Source organism: Cloeon dipterum, chromosome 3 (assembly GCF_949628265.1).
Source record: "Cloeon dipterum chromosome 3, ieCloDipt1.1, whole genome shotgun sequence".
NCBI lineage: Eukaryota > Metazoa > Arthropoda > Insecta > Ephemeroptera > Baetidae > Cloeon > Cloeon dipterum.
This window is the reverse complement of record NC_088788.1, coordinates 35,526,884-35,545,980: the sequence shown is the minus strand read 5'-3', so window position 1 is coordinate 35,545,980 and position 19,097 is coordinate 35,526,884. Positions and strand designations below refer to the sequence as shown.

Genomic DNA, 19,097 nt, shown 5'->3' with positions numbered 1-19,097 from the left:
GATTTCGTGCGAATTTGCTTTGTTGCAGGGAGAACGCGACGAACTGGCCAAGGCGAGGGAAGCCCTCGAGAGGAGGGTGGAGGAACGCGACGCCCAGCTGCTGGACAAGGACGAGGAGCTTTTTCTGCAACTGGAGAAAGTCGTGCGGCTCGAGGAAGAATGCGAGAAGGTACACTTTTTCTCACACTTGCTTGGGTTTCCGCAACCTTGATATTCCTTTCTCGTCTTCCCTTGCCCGGGCATCAGCCTGACCTTAAATGATCGCAGATTCAATTTTTAATTTTTTCTTTAACGCGTCAGTTTGGATTTTCTCTTTCGCGTGCCAAACACACTTCATACCAAATCTTTGTTTCAGCATTTCGTAATTTTGTGTACATTGAGTTGAGCATGCTGCTGCTTGTTAAATAATTTTGAGAGCATCGCACACGCTTCGTTTTCTGGCCTCTTGCAAAAGATAACAACTCCCGACAGCTCTGTAGACTACAGACCAAACAATATTGTTCAATAGCGCAAATTATTTTCTGCTCCACTCGAAATACTCATAATTATATAGTTCAACGGGCTGGACACGCCACTCGTTGCTTTCCTCACCTTTCCAGCGGCTTTAGGAACGAATGTCTGGCGTCTCAATTAAAAGGCCTCGGTGCGGGAAGATGCAAAGATGGCCACGATTGGACCCAAGCTCCTTTGTGGCCACTTGTTCCATTTTATCCGCTCGGTGGTTTTCAAAACGCGCTTAGGAGAGGTTCTAAAAGATTTTTTTTTCTAATCTTCAGATTGTAGAGCGTAGTTTGCACTTGAATGTGAGCTAGAGCTTGTTCGGGCATTTCGTCTTTAGTGTCATTTGGTACTCGGCGCAGTTTGGGTCTTTCGCCAGGGAAAATTAGCGTTTTATAGTTTTATTGCTCAAAACGAAGCATGCAAAGTTGAAGTCGTGCGCGTCACGCCAATTTTCACAACTGCTAATTCGTCTCGAGAGGCACAATTGAATGCATTCCCGCCGCGTCTGGTAATTAGCCCAGCCGTTTGTGTGTTAATTAGAACTACTTATCATTCCTTTCAATTTTTCGCCTCTGAATAATTGTTCGCACAATGGCAAGGCCTGGCGAGAGTCGACCTTCTTTTGATAACAGCAGCCGCGTGCGTCGTTCGTATCTGGTGTTGCACAGAGGCGGCAGCGGCGATTTTAATCAAGACCTTTGTCAGCTTGTTAAAGGTGCAGGAGCTGCCGCAGGAGCTTTGGAAAAAGGGCGTGCGTGATTTATCGAATGCTTGTTCCTATTCATATCGGTTAATTGCGCGGCCTTGTAAAAGCGTAAAAAATTATGCAGCGAATGATAATTGCTTTTTTAAGCAGTAAAATTTGATGAACGTCTGAGGAGTTGTGAAATTTGACTAGAAAAGAAAAAAACACGCTGATTGATTGCTTATTTTGACAAGAAGTGTAGTTTTACTTCCTCTAACTAACTGTCATGCTCATTAGAAAAGGAACCGACGTTGCACTTGAACGAGTTGTTTTTTCCTTGCACGAGACTTTTACTTTTCAGCATGATACTACACAATCCAAACAAATCGTTTATCTCTCGAAAGTGGTCTGAAATAATAGTACGCTTGATACTAATCATGGTCCTCAACATTTCTCACAAACTTCGCCTCGAGTTAAGAGTTTCAAAACTCTGGTGTGTGGGTCATTGCAATTCGATTCCATTCAAGAAAAAAATTTAAACTTGCAATAATTTAAATCTCAGTTAAAAGTTCACACTCGAGGTTGGTTGTTCCGTGCAGTAAAATAGAAAAACTTAATTTGCAGTAATTAAAATGTTATTCATCCGAAAAATTGATTTTATTTTCTCCCATCTTCTTAAAACTATTACTTTTGGCAAATCATCTCTGGTCAAACCCTTTCTAATGGAAACAAAAAAACATCATAGTTTGGGATTGAAAAAAATAGTTAATTTTATAATTTTTAAACTGGAAAAATACCTTACGGTATAGTGTTATTAAAAATGTTGTTGTAAAGAAGAAATGACTAATGGTGGCTCCTTTTCAGCTGCGTGCTGAAAAGGAACGTTTTTTGGACCTTCAACAGAAACTGCAAGCGGAGAGGGACGCTGCCCTGCGACAGGTACAGTCATGCGAAATCCAAGAGCCCCCCTTAGAAAGACCGCCCCTTCCTGACCCGGCGCTTTTATGGCAGATGAGGGCTCAGGCAGGTCAGTCTGAGTACCAACGGCGGAACCTGGAGCGGGCCCGCTTCGACGCAATCCACCAAGCGACGGTGATTGCTGCCGAGAAGGACTTGTTGGAAAAAGAGGTGAGCCGAGGGAGACACACGCTGTTCACCCTTCACCAAACACACAAGTAGTTGCTACTTGATAATTAATCCACACACAAACACATAATATGGATAGTATGTACGTAGTTCTCTTTTTCTCACTTGCACATGGATCTCAGGTAACTCACCTTACGTAGTATTCGTGTCACTTTACACCGCTCTGATTGAATATTTGCAGTGAAAACGGCACCACGAGTGGAAAATTAACACCGCCTTTCTGCATTCCAGAATGATCGTCTCCGCCGAGAGCTGGAGGAGGAAAGGCAGGGCATTGGCAATTTCCTAGAAGACCTGTCCGAACAAAAGAACCGAGCCAATCAAAGTGTTGCGGTTCTCGAAAAAGAGGTAAGTCGGCATGAGTGTCAATTAGGCGCAAAATAATGTTCGATTCGACCATTTTATTATTGTTGTTGTTTATTCTTGCCAAAGTCATACACATAAGACAAATCAGCGATTTAAAAAACTAAAAAATACATTTTCAAAATTGATTGCGCTCAATTTAGATGAAATTTAGCCAGCTAATTCCTGAATTCTGGGAATTGTCCAGAAAATTGAAAATTAAACATGGTGAAGTAAAGTTTGCACGCAGTAATTAGATACCATCTCGATTGAACATCCAATTTTGAATAAATTGTTACTGATTTTGACAGAATTCTTTAGAGACGTTGAAATAAAATTGAAAAAATGGTTGCAAATTTCAGCTGTCTGAACTGCAAGTGTCGTCACAACAAACTGCCATGCTGAATAGTCAGTTCAAAAAAGCGATGAAGCACTTGGCCACCTGCAAGAGGAAAAAGTGCTCGGTGTGCAGCTACACCAAGGCCACGTTCGGTGACTATGCCGATCGCTTCAGGCAGCAGTAAGTTTGTTTGCAGACCCAAATAAATATATCTCAATTTTTGGCTGGCTTTGTCCGCAGGCGCAAGATATTTTCGTGCATCCAAGCACCTCTGGAGGACCTGCGGCAGTGGATCCGGCCGTCGTCCTCGATGGACAAGCACTCGCTGGGCAGCCAGAACGAGTCGGAGGAGGCCGGCTGCTCGCTGGACAACGAAGACCTGCTGCACTCGTCGCCGACGCGCGCCCCCGCCGTCTCGGGCCCCTCGGGCCTCTCCTACATCGACAGCGACGAGAGCAGCGACTCGAGCGACGCCGAAGATGAGGAGGTACTCGATCCAAGGGCAAGCAGCAAATGGCAAATAACTTTTTGGTTTTGCTCACTATACTCGTCTCACCACCCGTACTTTTCTTGAGCAATAACCGATACCCGCCGCTTTTTGTCTTTGTCCGTACTTCAATATTTCACCTTTTCCTCCATTTACAAAAATAATTGCTGCTAGACGAGCTTGTTTATCTTCCCTTTAGTCTGAATACACATGCTTTAAAGTGTTTTTTTTTAAGTATTTTACTTTAGTTTGATTTCAACTCATTTTTTAGAGCAGGCCACCCTTTTTTCTTTGCCTTGCACAGACCTGTTGGTTTCATTATAAATTTTGGTAATTTTTTGTCAGATTTTTTTCATTAATCAAAAGTCCTGATTTTGTGCCTCTTGAGCCTAAGACTGGAAATTTGATTTGGAGTGTCCTCATTTTTCTGGAAAAAAAACGACGTAAAACGTGGAAATCATCTTTGTGAAATTTATTTTATCATTTCAGTCCTTAAGTGATTTGAGTAGGGCTGCCAATTTCAGAGTTTTACCTGGATGATCTTTTCCGGTAATTTTTTTTTTAAATTTAACTCCAGCTTTCTGGTCCCAAAATTTACGCTTATGGTAGTGCTCCGCTTTTTCTTGGGCTATGGCCTAGTTTCAATTAAAATATCAACAATTTTTATTCAGCAAATAAAAAATATCCTTTAATCTAACATGTATTGTCAAGGGAAAAATCCCCACGATTGATCAAAATTTGCAATATTCATCGATTTTATTTTTCTAACAATGCGAGATCAACAAAAGAGTACTCATTTTATGTAAAACATCTTTTAAATTTGAATGGTTTGGCTCGAAACCTAGAACCTAGCTAGGACTGATTTTTCTTAAAAAAATGTCTTAATTTCCTTATCCTGTCGATTTTTCATTACACTCTACTGTATTTTACACATGCTAAATTATAGATGCAAGAAAACGGTGCCCTGCTCACAAATATGTATTTTGGTGCCTGCCGTAACCGCAACTAAATTGAAACAAAGCAAACGTAATCACCGAAACAAACTTGCTTGTAACAGATTGAAGCCATTATTTGCTTTTGTTGTTAACCCTTTATCATTAATTGCATTTACTTCTTGATTGCTAATTTTGCTTGTTTTTTACTCAGGTTAGTACGACAAGCTACGAAGAAGAAGAAGAAGATGACGATGAGGAGGAGCAAGAGCTGGCTGTCTCATCTCTGCCCACCGACGTCTCACTGACCTCCAACTCGACGGCCGCGCGCGCCTTCTCCTCCGACTCGGGCTTCTCGTCCGAGCTGTGCGACTCGAAGACAGCCTGCATGGGCGAGGCCACGCCGTCGCCCCCTCCCAAGAGCAGCCTCAACAGGTCCAAGTGGACCGCCTCGTTTCGCAAACTCATCCACCGAGTGTCCAAGAGGTAAAATTGCTCCACACGCACCGCCGCTCTTGTAAATACCTATTTTTAAACAAATCATTTCACCGCAATGGACATGATTTACGGCTCAAATAATTTCCCCCTGCTGTGTTTGAGTCTTCTGGGCCTGTATTTGTATCATTTTCCATATTTTGCCAAGCACTCGAAACTTATGTCGGAAGGGATGTGCAAAATGTATTTGTTTCTGCGTTTGGAAAGAGATTTAATGAACAACCATTTTCATGTAGCTTTCTCACGCTGTTTGAAAATTGGTAAAATGCGGCGGCTGTTTTGGTCCGATTTGACTCGGACACATTTTTGACTGTCCAGGCCCAACTCGCCTTCTTTTGTTCCCCCAGGAACCAGGACAACCCCTCCCCCACTTTTCAATTTTCTTGGAAACCACGCCCCGAATATAAATTTGATCATACCGCAGGTAATAGGTTTTTGAGAGTGGAGTTTTTCTTGTGGTTTAAATTCATTGTTATTAAACCATGGAATCCAAACAATATAATCGATTATTTCTTGTCAAAGAAATGTTTTTCTGCTGAAAGCAATTACTTTTGCACATGCCTACTTGTTTGTTCTTTGCCAATCACACTGCATGAAGAGCCAGGTTTTCATTTGTACGCGTGCCTGGCTGAAAGAAAAAAGTTTTTAACTGCCCTCTATGTGATTCATAATTTTCTGGCTGCTTTGAAGACAATTTTACGCTCTCTCTCTCTCTTTCTCTCTGAACACCCACATAAACTCGTTGGCCTGGTTTCAGCCAGCAGGCCGCAAAGGTAAATACTGTGTACAAATGCATTTAGGTGAAATGATGAGAGCTGCTGTTATCTATTTGATGTTGAAAACGCAAACGCACCTAGTACTTATGTAATCTCGTTACTGTTTCGCGGTGCCATTGATGATATATGTTTGGCGCGAGTCGTCTCTCTCTTTCTGCCTTTCCTCTGCGCTGCGGTGAGACGCTTGCACGTGCCTTGGACGAGAAAAGTGGCTTTGGATCGAATTTCTTGACCCCGATTTTTCGTGTTTGATGGCTCCAGTCCCCAGAGGCTTTGATTGATGCGTTGATTTTGCTTTCAGATGTCAACGTCGTCACGCCTTTGCAAATTAAAAGACATGACCGAACTTTGATTCCTTCGTACCAGGGCTCATTGCAGAAAAAAGTCCGCAATAGCTCGCGCGCGCGCTTTTTGCAAAAAAGTCGCGACCCGAGTTGCGGATCAAAACGCTTTTTTCAGTTGATAAGCTCTACTGTTGACTATTTTAAAACTCTGACGATGTAAAGAATACAATTACGAATACTGATACTCACCCCTCACATTCCTGCGATAGTTTTCTCTGGATTCAAAACTGTTTGGTCGGATCTCCCTGCACCTGCTTTTAAGAATTTATCGAAATTCGTAACAAACCTCTTGGATTCTCAACAGGTTGAGAGTTTTTAAGAGCCCCATTCTCATTCATTCTGATCGCGGAGACGACGTTCTACGAGGCAACAAATAGTTTTGAATTCCCTAACGAAATCAAACACTATTAACATTTGCAAGCTGACTGTGAATCCAGACGGGAAACTTTGAATTTGCACACCAAACGAAACGGGCCATGTTTTTTTAAGATAGGTTTTAATATAATTTAAATCCCACGCGAGCTTTGTGTCACCCTCCGAAAAGCTAAATTTGTTTTTGATTTTTGAGCGGCTCTTCGAGTTGTTTAGTCGGCTTCAAAATTCTGCTGTTTGATTAATGTATTTGTAAAGTTAGCTTGAGAGTGAGCATGATACTTAATTACATGTTTGTATTATTTCATAGACAGAGGTGCAATAATGAAAGAGTTGATCCCGTTGGACAGGGTAGACTCGCAAAAATGTCGAAATCCCAACGTAATCAGAATTTTGTAAATTATTGAAATTGAATAAAAACGTTAAAATTGTAACCATATTTAACTGTAGTTTTTATTTGAGGTATGCAACGGATGAAATAAAATATTTTAATTTTATTTGCAATCACTTTATAATTTAGTTAGAATGCTAGAAGCAACGTCTTCCCTTCGGGAATTAAATGGTGATCGACTTTCTTTTCAATTACAATGAGGTGACTAGAGAAGTTTGTGGCGCAGAGGCGTGTCGCCAGGGCACACCGGCCGACAGGGTGCCATTGAGTCGAGCACGTACTCGTGGAACTGCGCCACGTAGTTGAGGATGCGCTCCACGAACTGCCGCATTTTCTGCAAACCAATGTGTAAAAAACTGCAAAAAATAAGGGCTAAATTACTTCTTGCGCGATGGCGGTGCCCTGGCTGCCGACGAAGTATTGAATCGTCTTCAAATGCGACATGTTCTGCGTGATTTGCTACTTCTCGATCGGAATCAACTGCACCTCCAGCGCCGTCAGCTGGTACACCAACTCGTCCTCAATCAATTTGAAATGTAAAAAAGGTTGAAAAAATATCAATTAATTTACTCTTCTAGTATCGAGCGGCAAAATTTGGTGCTGATGAGTTTGCGAGTTTTGGTCTTCCAGCCGTGGCTCCATCCTGGATCTGGTTAGCGACATTTTCCACACTGCTTGGCGAACGAGGTCAGGTCTTTAGCGGTCACACTGCCACTCAACTGAACTAGAATTAAATTTTATAATAAAAAAAACTATTACAAATTTGAATAAATGTCCTAATTAATTTAATTTCGTAAAACATCTTTGATTCCTTTCAAGATTATTTTATTGTGTTTCATTCTTGAATTTCTAGCAGAAAAGGGAGCGAGTCAAGCAGAATTTTCCAAACAAAAAATTGTTACCTTGACGAGCAGGTCGGAGAGCGAAAGTCGCTTTTGCATGGCGTCGTTGGTTAAAATTAAATTTTATACAGCAACTCCTTTTGGACAAACTCACTCAAGGTAGTCCGTTGGTTGGAGGACGCCGAGCAGACTGGCAACACAGCTGAAGTTGAAGAAGCCATCGCCCAGTCCGAACGTCTACAGTTTGTACAAATCGCTTCGCGGCACCTGCGGAAGCACCAGCGTCGACAGCATGTTATTGCTGCTGCCGCCACCGCCGCTCATGCCGCACCCGCTCCGCTTCACACTCGACTCAAATGAGTCCAGCTCCTGCACCTGAAAATAGGATTTTTTTTCCAAAAAATTTTCCAAAAAAAATATCATTTTGTTACTTCAACATATATATATTTAAGTTTTTTTAAATTTACCGACTTGTAACGAGTATTTGGATACTCGTTTAGTTGATTTGTTTCTGCCATCTGTTAGGGCGTTTGAGAAAGAATTGTATTTGTGAATTTGTGTTATTTTGTAAGCCAGCAGGGGCTTTATGCTCAGCTCGGCAGAAGGAGAGTGTAGCTGGCCGAGTGCAGCACGACTCGTCCGCCTAGGGTGGCTTGGCCACGATGGGCCAAGACCACGAGAACGGTTTCGCATTGAGTTGCGGATACAAACCATTTCAAGTTGATTGTACAATCTACCCAAATTTTTGTAAGTAATATTGTACTTCAAAAATAGTCTCTGTTGTGATCTTGTTTATTGGAATGTATTTTGATGTTGGCATAAATGATTTGTTAAAAAGGATACCTGGCCAACTGGCTGTAGTGCGCCCATGCGACGACTACGAAACTGATATTGGATAATTCGGTGATGACGGCGGAAGATCTGAGTTTAGAGGACCTTGTACCAACGGATTTGAAACGTTAAAGTGCAAGACTCTGAGTGAAGTCCAACGTTCATGTCAAACGCCTTATTTGTGTATTGATAAGTATGAATGTGTAATATTGTATTGACTAACCCCTGAAATTATCATTTGGCTGAAACGTCTTTATAATTAAATCGACGTCTTTTAAGGAATTTTATATAAATTCGGATGTTTGATTGTTACGTCTTTTCACAATTTGTGTGAATATGTTGAGAATTTCCAAATATTTGAGCCACCCTAAAGAATCTTGTTCTCCTGTACTGGCATCCCACCTTCTACTGTGATATGGCATCCCTTATGGCATCCCTTATGGGATATCACAGTAGAAGGTGGGATGCCAGTACAGGAGAACAAGATTCTTTAGGGTGGCTCAAATATTTGGAAATTCTCAACATATTCACACAAATTGTGAAAAGACGTAACAATCAAACATCCGAATTTATATAAAATTCCTTAAAAGACGTCGATTTAATTATAAAGACGTTTCAGCCAAATGATAATTTCAGGGGTTAGTCAATACAATATTACACATTCATACTTATCAATACACAAATAAGGCGTTTGACATGAACGTTGGACTTCACTCAGAGTCTTGCACTTTAACGTTTCAAATCCGTTGGTACAAGGTCCTCTAAACTCAGATCTTCCGCCGTCATCACCGAATTATCCAATATCAGTTTCGTAGTCGTCGCATGGGCGCACTACAGCCAGTTGGCCAGGTATCCTTTTTAACAAATCATTTATGCCAACATCAAAATACATTCCAATAAACAAGATCACAACAGAGACTATTTTTGAAGTACAATATTACTTACAAAAATTTGGGTAGATTGTACAATCAACTTGAAATGGTTTGTATCCGCAACTCAATGCGAAACCGTTCTCGTGGTCTTGGCCCATCGTGGCCAAGCCACCCTAGGCGGACGAGTCGTGCTGCACTCGGCCAGCTACACTCTCCTTCTGCCGAGCTGAGCATAAAGCCCCTGCTGGCTTACAAAATAACACAAATTCACAAATACAATTCTTTCTCAAACGCCCTAACAGATGGCAGAAACAAATCAACTAAACGAGTATCCAAATACTCGTTACAGACTAATGTTGTGTAAAAGTGTTTTTTAAATATTCTGAAACGGGGTACAATGCCCCCCGTTTCAGTGCTCTGAAATATATCGACTAATGTTGGATAAAACTTCCTGGAATAAAAATTACTGAAACTGCGTGTACTAAAACCGATATTACATTTCTGAAATAAAATGCAAAATTAAGAAATAGGATGCACTGCGCCCTATTTCAGTTTTACTTAATTTACTGTGTAATTTTAATCAAATCAAAATTAATATGAAAAAAGAGCATCAAACAGCTTTTAATTGAATAAAAATTTCTGAAACTGAAATATATCGAGTAACGTTGAATAAAAGTGTTTTTTAAAAATTCTGAAATGGGGTGCACTGCACCCCATTTCAGTTTGTTTTAGTATATTGTGTAATTATATTCTACGCAAATTTAATATTAAAAAGGGCATCAAATAGCTTTTATAATTGAATAAAAATTACTGAAACTGGGCGTAATGAACCAAATTTCACAATTCTGAAATAAATTGAAAAATGGGGTGTGCTGCACCCCATTTCAGTTTTACCTAATTTGCAGTGTAATTTTAATCTAATCAAAATTAATATGAAAAAATATGTATGAAAAAAGACCTAGTTATTTATATATATTAATTTACGTCTAAAATCTCTAAATTAGAAACTTTTAAGGAAATTATCCTAACAATTTTCGCTACAGTTTCAAGTGGAACCACATTTAACAGCTCATTATTTTAAAGAGCCACCAGCTAAAATGAAAAAGCGATATTTATTTTAAACAATCCTTGCCGACTAAAAAAAAGTACAAGGCTAAAATTTCTAATTTTTGTAAAGTTAACAGTCAGTGTGTATTTTTGCTCTAAACCAAAACATTTCAATTTATTCCGACCTTGATTTCTGCGCCTAGGTTGTTTTCTGCGATGTGCGGCTTGGGCTCGACCTGCGTCTCCTCAGTAGGTTCTTGGTCCAGGGCAGCGGCTGTGGAGGCGAGTGCAATGACGTCGTCGGCAACGTCGTCGACGCGGTAAATGGGGTGCGTATGGCAGAGTCGTCGTGGACGGCGAACGCGGCGCACAGCAACACCAATTGAAAGGCGAGCAGCAAGAGCACCCTAGCAATGACACTGAATGACTGACTGCGAGTGGCCGCTGGCCGGCCCGACTCGGCCGCACGTCTTTTAACGGCTTCGCGAATCCCTACGCCGCCCGTCTTCTCAATGCCGACGCCTTTCCAACCTCCATATATATGAACTTGAGACTGCTCCTTTAGCAATTAATTTTTTACACTAATTTAAATTATTCTTCTGCTTTAGCCGAAGCATTATGGAAAAGGAAGAAAAATAGACGAAATTTAAACCCAGATTTGAGTTTCCGATTGTTTGCAAATTTTTTTACCTGTAGGGCAATTTCAATTCCTTTTTGGGCTAGAAAAATAAAACCTTCTACTACGATAAAATTATTCAATCCATTCAAAATTAAAAATAATTACCACAGATACTTAATTTTCAAATGAATTTCTTCCGTTGTGCAAAAGCTGTTGTACAAAAGAAAAAATTGCCATTAATAACTTTGTTTGTAAGGCATACGAAAACCAGAAAAATAAAATACATAAAGCTCTCAAGAGGCACAGAAGCTTTCATTGCAAAAACAAGGTTTCGTTACACAATTAAGAGATTTATTCTTCTTTAGTAATGAGTTTTTAAAGAAAAATTAAGCAAGATGATAATTTCTAACTGGCTATTTTTCGTTTTCAAAAACACCTGCAATCTCCTTAAAAACACATGCATTGATATCACTGACTGTGAGGAGCGGGTCTCCAAATTTATATCTTTCTCCGTATCTGTAAAATGTTAAAAATTATTTCATCAAAGTATGATCAAATAAAATTTTAATAACTTACTTGAAATCAGTTAATTTTGGAAGAAATGCACACGCACTCTTCAAAACAGTAGCCAAAGCTTCATCAATTGGAAATTTAGAATAGACGTGTAAAGTGTTTAGGTTATTCAAAATCCGCTTTTCTTGAATCAACGAGTTGAGAATCCAAAGATCATTTTGGTTCACATTTGTCGCTTCCAACTTGACTTTTTCAAGTTTTGGCGCCGACAAAATGTTGGACAATACCATGATTTCCTGATCAGGCCTTCCACTCCTTCCAAGAGGTGAGGAATAATTGTATCTTTGTATTTAAAAAATCTCAGTTTAATAATTACGGGGCAAGTCATTACTTACAAATGAAATACCCATTCGAGGTCCTTCAGCTCCGCAAAAAAATCCATTTTGGATGATGGCGGTTTTAAACACACGTTGAGCAGTGACAATTTTTCAAGTTTTGGACAGAAATTGAAAATCGATTCCAAATCTATTTTTGAATTTTCGAAACCGTTTCCCAAATAAAGTGATTGCAGCTTTTGTCCGTAGGTGACCAAATACTTGTCAACTACTTCACTGCCGTAAGGATTCAACAAATGAAGCTGTCTAATATTGTCGAATTTTGGCATCACATTCTCGATCAAAGATGAATACGTAATATTCTTAAACTTTGAAATTAAAAAAAATAATGGTTAAAAGCGCTGAAGCGTAAGCAGAGTAGGTGTATGTTTAAAGACCGTCTTTGACGACGTTTCTGAGTACACCAATCGATTCTTGAGGGTCGAATTAAATTAAGTGCATATTTTTCCAACCAAAAGATGCAGCGCGACGTGCGAACTTTTTTCCCGCCAAACCAATATGAATCTATTTGCGAAAACTCCGCAAGCGTCAGAGCTGGCTGGATCTAACGAAGAAATCGTTCATACAGGCAGTATCTCTGCAAGTGCTCAAACCATCTCTCACGCATGCGCACTTCTCACATATTATACGTTCATATTGTTTTGGCGGGAAAATATTTTCTACTTGTGCTACGCACGTCACGCTGGATCGGAAAAATATCCACTTTAACTAATTGAACCCTCAAGGATCGATCTGTGTGCTCAGAAACTTCGTCAAAGACGGTCTTTAAAGTTTATGATTAAAAATCTAAAAAGTCAGAGAATTCCAATATGGGCAAATACTTACCATGAGACAGGTGACTTTAGGAAATAAAGCGGGCATTGCTTCAACATCTTTTGCTGTATCCTTAAATAGGTCCACACCAATAAGTCGCAGATTTGAGGTTCCAGGAATGTTCAAACCCTCTGATATCTATCGCTATATACTTTTAAGTGAATCCAACCCAACATTTTGTTTGGGTCATGTTGAACAACTTCGATGTTTGGAAGATTTCGGGTGCACAGACAACTCACCCATTCATGAAAGGGGAATTCGAAAATAAATTCTTTCAAGTTGCAAAAACTGCTCGATACTTCTTCAGGGGTTAGCCTGTTTTTGTCCCCATGATATTTGAACCCGACATTAATGTGTACTGTAGTCTCGAAAGATTTTTGCAAATTTTGAGCAAATCGGTTATATTAAAGCAATACAGGCTTACTGTAAGCCTGTTTAATTTTGGCATTTTCATCAGTGATTGCACCATATCCTGATTAAACTCAGCATTTCTAAAATAAGAATTAACACCCTCTATGTAAAAAGGATTGTTTCGTTGTATGATCAGAGTCTCCACTTGCGGGGCTCGTGTTTCTATTTGTTTCAAAAGTTCGACGCACCATTGTGTAACCTAACAAATAAAAGTATAATTATGTTTTCACTTCACGTTCATGACTTGTGATAATACGGTTACCTTTTCAATTTCTCTGTCTTTAAACCAGTCGGGACAAAAGGACAAAATGCCGTTCAACTCGATGTAGCGGGTTCTTGAGCTTAGCAGCAATGGGAAGACCACTTTCAAATTTTCAAATTCCATTTCCTGTCCCAGCATGTTCACACACTTCTTCTTCATTATGACTTGCAAAATTTTGTCTCGCAAAACGCCAGCTGTAGAATATTGTCGTTCTCTTCTTGCAATATTATATAATCAAAACGAATACTCACGCAAACCCTCCAGTTTCTCCAGCTCATCAGGATGTGTTCTATAAAAATTCAGTTGCTTCGAAATCACTCGAACAGCGAGTTGCTGCAAACCGAGGCTTTTCCTTCGCCGATTTTGGAGCCGCTTCTGGGTCAGCAGCTGCAACACGTCCACCGGAGGCATCGTAGCGAAATTTTCAAATGAACAGAGATTTCAAAATTGGACGGGAAGTGATGTGTTCAAATGCCAAGAAATGTGGTATTCAAATTCCTTTTATGCGTTTTTCCCCTGCTAATTAGCCGGGCCACATGATTACTCATTAACTCATTTCCCTGAGGAGAAAACATTTTAATTATCCTCACAGAAAAACTAATAACTTGATAATAATGATAATTGTACTTAATATTTTAGCTTTAAATTACATTAGCATTGAGTGAGTAATTTATAAAACACTATCTTGTGTGGAAGATGCATATATTAAAAAATAAGCAGACGTTCGCAGTTTAATATTGATGGTTTTACTCATATTTTTTGCACCCCAATGCCCATCTTGTATACACCATGAGGCGGAATGGAAACTGTGCCGCCAAACAGTTATTCAGTGCGCGGGTGCTCCTCTTTGCACACCTAGCTAATAAAATAAAATAAAATTAAGTTAATTATGACTCTAATTTCTCTAAACCAAAGGTCTCTGGAATTCGTCCCTGCCCTTTTTGGAAAATAGAACTAAGAGGGAATAGCGCAAAAAATTACGCAACGGACTTTAATGGAATTTTGCGGTTGTTGATTATTATTAATGACCGGAAAAACAAACTTCATCTAGAGTGAGAACGAAAGAAATTGGCGTGTTGCTCGAGTGTTTGTTTTGTTGTTTGATAATCAACGATTGTAACACCGTCGATCGCGAAACAAAGGTCGGACGACGCTTCAGACGCGGCAAACAAATCGCTATCAGCCGGTCCAGCCAATCTGCACGTGCTGCAGCGCCAGTCGCGCATCTCATAGTCTTTAAACCCCGAGGTGAACGAAACGGATGAACGCCTGCTATCCCCCTACCACACCTTGCCAAAAATGTGCCACAAAGGGACTCGCGCCGCGGCAGCTCAGAGTCTGAAGTGCAAAGTGCGTCCAATGTGGACAGACATTCGTGTGCTGTTTTAAATTAACTGATAATAATTGTTTATATGGATGCAATAGTGCACGTGGCGTGAGATAGGAATGACATATTTAGTGCCACATTTTGTAACTTGCTAAAATTGATTTTTTTTATAAAGTTATTTAACAGAAAAAATACGAGCTTTCTATCCACCCTCAACAAGTCTTGGTCTGACCCCTCAAAAAGGTTCAACAAAGGTTTCACTTTGTGAAAAATTAAATTAAAATCAGAGCACACTTCAAAATAAGGCATAAGTGTAGCAAATAAATGAACGTTTTCCTCCTGTTAAAATAAACACGCCCCTGCTTTGCGTGTCATGTTAATATATATATTTTAAAATTAAAATTTTACATTTTTATGGTGCCGATTCTTGCTCAAAATTATTTATAATAGGCATTTTTGAATTAATCTGGTCCTCGGAGAAAAGAAAATAATGCCAAAAAGAAAGTGAAATGCCACTGTGCCAGAATCGCAAAAAAAATCAAGTTAATTTTGGACAAGAGATATGGCCACAAGCGGCTAAAACGATGACGATGCGTCTTTCGGCAATCAAATCTAGGATTCAACCCACTCTCGGCTGATTCATAAGAAAAGATATAAAGGTCGGGAATTTCAGTGTTTAGTCTGCCGCGCCACAGAGAAGAAGAAATAACACATACACGATGGAAGGAACTGACGATGGCGAAATATTCAAATCTTTGATGCCGTGTGATCCCAGCCAAATTCCGAATGTGACTCTGACCGACTACGTTTTCGAGTTTCTTAATAAACGTCTGCATGCCGTTGCACACAACCCCTGGTTGGTGAGTTAAAATTTAATAATGCAATTATATCGAATTTTGGCCACATACCCAAATAAATTTAAGGTCGACGTCTGCACTGGAAAGAGAGTGTTGTTCGGGGAAGTGGAGGAGCTGGCAAGAAAAGTGGCGAGTGGCTTGGCTCGCCGCGGATTCGCAAAAGGCGACATTCTTTACTTTGTTTCCTATGACATTGTCAACATTCAAATTCTGCAATTAGCCGTTTGGCTTTTGGGAGGAGCGACTCGGTGCAGTTTCCAAAATGAGCAACCAGGTGAAACCTTGACAATTCAGTATAGTACAATACTGTTGAAAATTTAATTGCAGAGGAATTTAGACGTCAAATAGATCAGGTTCAGTGCAAATTTCTGGCTGTCGATTCTGAAACCGTGCAGTCAATTAAAAAAGCGATTGCTCTTGCTGATTACGAGTGCACGCTTATCAATGTCGGGGACTCGCAAGTTGAAGACACTTTGGAATTTTCAGACTTGGCAAATGATGACGGAACAGGTATAATATAATAAAACAATCTTTATTGACTTTTATGGCGAGGTCGCATACATTATATGGTTACATGCCCCCCAATTGCAATGCACACTAAAAACATAATATTAATCACTTTTAAAACGGGGTTTAGGATACATTTAGACAGTTTTAGTTTTGTCCATTTTCTACGCGTGCCGCCTGTATACCGTTACCGACTCCCGGCAATGAGCCAAATACGTCAAATCCTTTGAATTGCTAGGCTGGGTGCCGAAACGTGCGTGAATTTGGTAGCATTCAAAAGCTACACTCTTCCTTGACCAAATTAAACAAAAGCGAAAACTGTACGACATATACCGTTATCATTTGGGAGCCGCGCACAGAGAGCAAAACAACGTCTCGCGCGCGCTTTTTAATTTTTATCCCTGAATAACAGCGGAATTTGATCTGTAACCCCACTTTTCATGCATACGATTTTCTTAAAAAAACGAAACGTATCTTTATCTTAAGCTTTCTGAAAAATTGCGCTGCACGCAGAAAAATAGGAATTTTTGCAAATATATCGTTATTTTTACAACTTCAAATCTCGGGTTCTAACCATCAGAATTGCAAAAACTGCACGCCGTTCAACTCGTCTTAACCTTCCCTAGAGAGCCAAAATATTTTGACGGTGATCAAACCTCAACCCCCTTCCACCCCGTTTATTAAAGTAACGAGAAAAATCGCGTGATCGTTTTGCACTTTCAGCAAATTAGGTACCGTTCAAAACGCTCTTAAATTGAAAAAGATCTATCCCAAACTACAAAGTTTAGACAAGTCGAACGGTGGGCAGTTTTTGCAATTCTGACAGTTGAAACCAGAGATTTAGCGATTAATATGTTGGCAAAAATTGGACAGATTGTTTTTTGCAAATATTGTCACTGCCAAAGCTTTGATTCAGAATTGCAAAAACTACCCACCGTTCACGATTTTTTACCACAAAATAGTCGGTTTTAGACGATTTCAAGTATGGTTCAAACAGCATAAAATTGCATGATTCATGCTCATTTGATGGACCCGCTGTATGATTATTTGAAGTTTAGAAAATAAATCAACCAGCTAATATTCACAGTCCTACTCATTATCAATTGCGGCTCAAGCCACAACGAAACTGGCATGTACTGTGCAATAGTGTGGCACTTGGATGTGATCATTAGATAAAATTAAATATATCTTTTAGAACAGAATGAAATGATTCTCAAAATGTGTTTTTTTTTCAGCCTTTCCTGCCGCGACAGATATAGATCCGGAGAATGATGTTTTGTTCATCTGCAACACAAGTGGAAGCACTGGCACGCCTAAAGGAGTGATGCACACGCACAAAAATATCGTTAGCGTGATGAAAAGTTTTGAGTGAGAACAAAAAACAATTAAATACTTGATAAGAAATCTAATGTTTATTTTTAGAGGGTTGCTTGCCAATTACGGATATGATGAGAGTTTGCTCCTCTCATCCAGCAACTTCGTCATTTCTATGTTTTTTGTAACCTGTATGTACCTCGCGACTGGCAACACACTGTACTGCATCGGCAAGTACAAGAAGGAAGAGTACCTTGACCACGTACTCAAATACAAGGTTCCATTCGACTCAGCAATAAAACAGATGAAGTTAAAACAAAATTAATGTTGCAGCCAAAGAAAATGTCGCTGTATCCATACATCTCCAGTTGGCTAGCGCGTTCCTCTGAACTGCAAAAGCATGATTTCAGCTTCATGAAGGAAATTATGCTTGGTGGGTCCGTCATGGATCCGACAACGATGCGCCTCTTGCAAAAGGGCTTCCCCAATGCCGAAATCAACACGGTATTTTCTACTTTTACGAAAATAGCCGGCTTTAAAATGATTTTTTAGACATATGCATCTACAGAGACCATCGCTGTTTCCATTTATTTTAAAAATTCTGGTCTTCCGCAGTTTGGATTTGCTCCTGATGGTATAGAGCAATAAAATTTTGGTTATTTTTATGGCACTCACGATTTAATGATTTTAGGCGAAGAAATGGTGTCCTCGGGAATTTTATGTCCACTGATGCAGGCAAAGGTAAGTCTATTTTGCTTTAGTTGTTGTTACTTCTCTAGCTCACGATCGCATTTCAGATACTTGATTTGGAGACAGGGAAACTGCTTGGGCGCAACAAGCTCGGCAAACTCTGCATCAAAGGGATGTACGTCATGAAAGGTTACTTGGTCGAAAAAGGCACAGAGGTAAATGGTTCCAGAAAATTAAATGATTAAAATGACTAAAAAATGATTTATTTGTTTACAGCCAAACAGATCGTGCTTTGATGAGGAAGACTGGTTTGACACTGGGGACGTTGCATTTTTCGATTCAACCGGCCAACTATTTGTGAGAGAAAGAGTTTCCTTCATGTTCAAATACTACATGCACTTCGTTAGTATTTCTAAAATAAAAGAAATTAGCAGTTTTGATATTTTTTCCGCCAAAGGTGAGCCCTACTGAAATCGAAGCTATTCTGCAAGAGCACCCCGCCGTCCAAATGGCCTGCGTGATCGGCGTGCCAAACAAGGAAACCACAAACCTCGCAAAAGCATTTGTTGTTTTAAAGGAAGGAAACACCGCTTCTGAAGAGGAACTGCTCAAGCTTGTGGCGGACAAGCTGCCTTCTTACAAACATCTCTATGGTGGACTGCAGTTTGTCGATTCGCTGCCCGAAAGTAAGGGGAGAAAACTGGACAGAGTTGCCACATTAAAAATGTATTCTTGAGGCGATTCAGCCTCCCTAATGATTCATGCTTTTTGCGTATTTGCTTTCATATTTTGTGATATTTTTTTTATTAAATATTTAGGGTGGAGCGAATAATTAGATATTTATTTGTGTTAGGAAATAAAAACAAATTTTTATCATGACAAAAACATACTGAAAATATAAAAAACTGAATTTCCTGAATATAAAATGAAATAAACCTTGAAGAGGTATTATTAAATTATCAGCCATCAAAAATTTGACAAGCATA

General features: G+C 39.7%; 2 protein-coding genes and 3 long non-coding RNA genes across 10 annotated transcripts in view; 3 read left to right on the top strand and 2 right to left on the bottom strand.

The window, feature by feature from the left end:
- Positions 1–6,859, top strand: part of LOC135941405 (uncharacterized) — a 31,161-nt gene extending 24,302 nt beyond the window's left edge. Inside the window, exons 3-10 of one of the 4 annotated variants that reach the window (XM_065486912.1) lie at positions 29–169; positions 2,051–2,125; positions 2,198–2,314; positions 2,564–2,680; positions 3,037–3,194; positions 3,255–3,501; positions 4,648–4,919; positions 6,006–6,859. In XM_065486912.1, the coding sequence (XP_065342984.1) occupies positions 29–169; positions 2,051–2,125; positions 2,198–2,314; positions 2,564–2,680; positions 3,037–3,194; positions 3,255–3,501; positions 4,648–4,919; positions 6,006–6,036 (1,158 nt within the window). In that variant the 3' untranslated portion in view covers positions 6,037–6,859. Of the gene's footprint in view, positions 1–28; positions 170–2,050; positions 2,315–2,563; positions 2,681–3,036; positions 3,195–3,254; positions 3,531–4,647 lie in introns of all 4 variants that reach the window. The other 3 variants (XM_065486909.1, XM_065486911.1, XM_065486913.1) reach the window with 3 other exon arrangements.
- A 17-nt stretch (positions 6,860–6,876) lies between these two features.
- LOC135941407 (uncharacterized) lies at positions 6,877–10,858 on the bottom strand. Of its 2 annotated transcripts, none has more exons than XR_010574984.1 (5): positions 10,589–10,858; positions 7,808–8,028; positions 7,382–7,535; positions 7,193–7,330; positions 6,877–7,145 (listed from the first exon to the last, which is right to left on the bottom strand). It is a non-coding gene; the product is annotated as an uncharacterized LOC135941407 (long non-coding RNA). The 2 variants fall into 2 exon arrangements; XR_010574985.1 differs by lacking the exon at positions 10,589–10,858 and adding an exon at positions 8,121–8,240.
- LOC135941408 (uncharacterized) lies at positions 8,267–8,777 on the top strand. Its single transcript, XR_010574986.1, has 2 exons — positions 8,267–8,400; positions 8,492–8,777. It is a non-coding gene; the product is annotated as an uncharacterized LOC135941408 (long non-coding RNA).
- LOC135941001 (uncharacterized) lies at positions 9,053–9,698 on the bottom strand. Its single transcript, XR_010574941.1, has 2 exons — positions 9,430–9,698; positions 9,053–9,338 (listed from the first exon to the last, which is right to left on the bottom strand). It is a non-coding gene; the product is annotated as an uncharacterized LOC135941001 (long non-coding RNA).
- A 4,594-nt stretch (positions 10,859–15,452) lies between the features above and the next one.
- Positions 15,453–19,095, top strand: LOC135939661 (uncharacterized). Of its 2 annotated transcripts, none has more exons than XM_065484151.1 (11): positions 15,453–15,603; positions 15,667–15,874; positions 15,928–16,110; positions 17,343–17,475; positions 17,530–17,698; positions 17,755–17,925; positions 18,037–18,055; positions 18,113–18,162; positions 18,219–18,326; positions 18,388–18,513; positions 18,569–19,095. In XM_065484151.1, the coding sequence occupies exons 1-11, from the start codon at positions 15,463–15,465 to the stop codon at positions 18,845–18,847; spliced, it is 1,587 nt and encodes a 528-aa protein (XP_065340223.1). In that variant the 5' UTR covers positions 15,453–15,462; the 3' UTR covers positions 18,848–19,095. The 2 variants fall into 2 exon arrangements, with proteins under 2 accessions (XP_065340223.1, XP_065340221.1); XM_065484149.1 differs by having other exon boundaries at positions 17,974–18,055.
- The last annotated feature ends 2 nt before the right edge of the window (positions 19,096–19,097 follow it).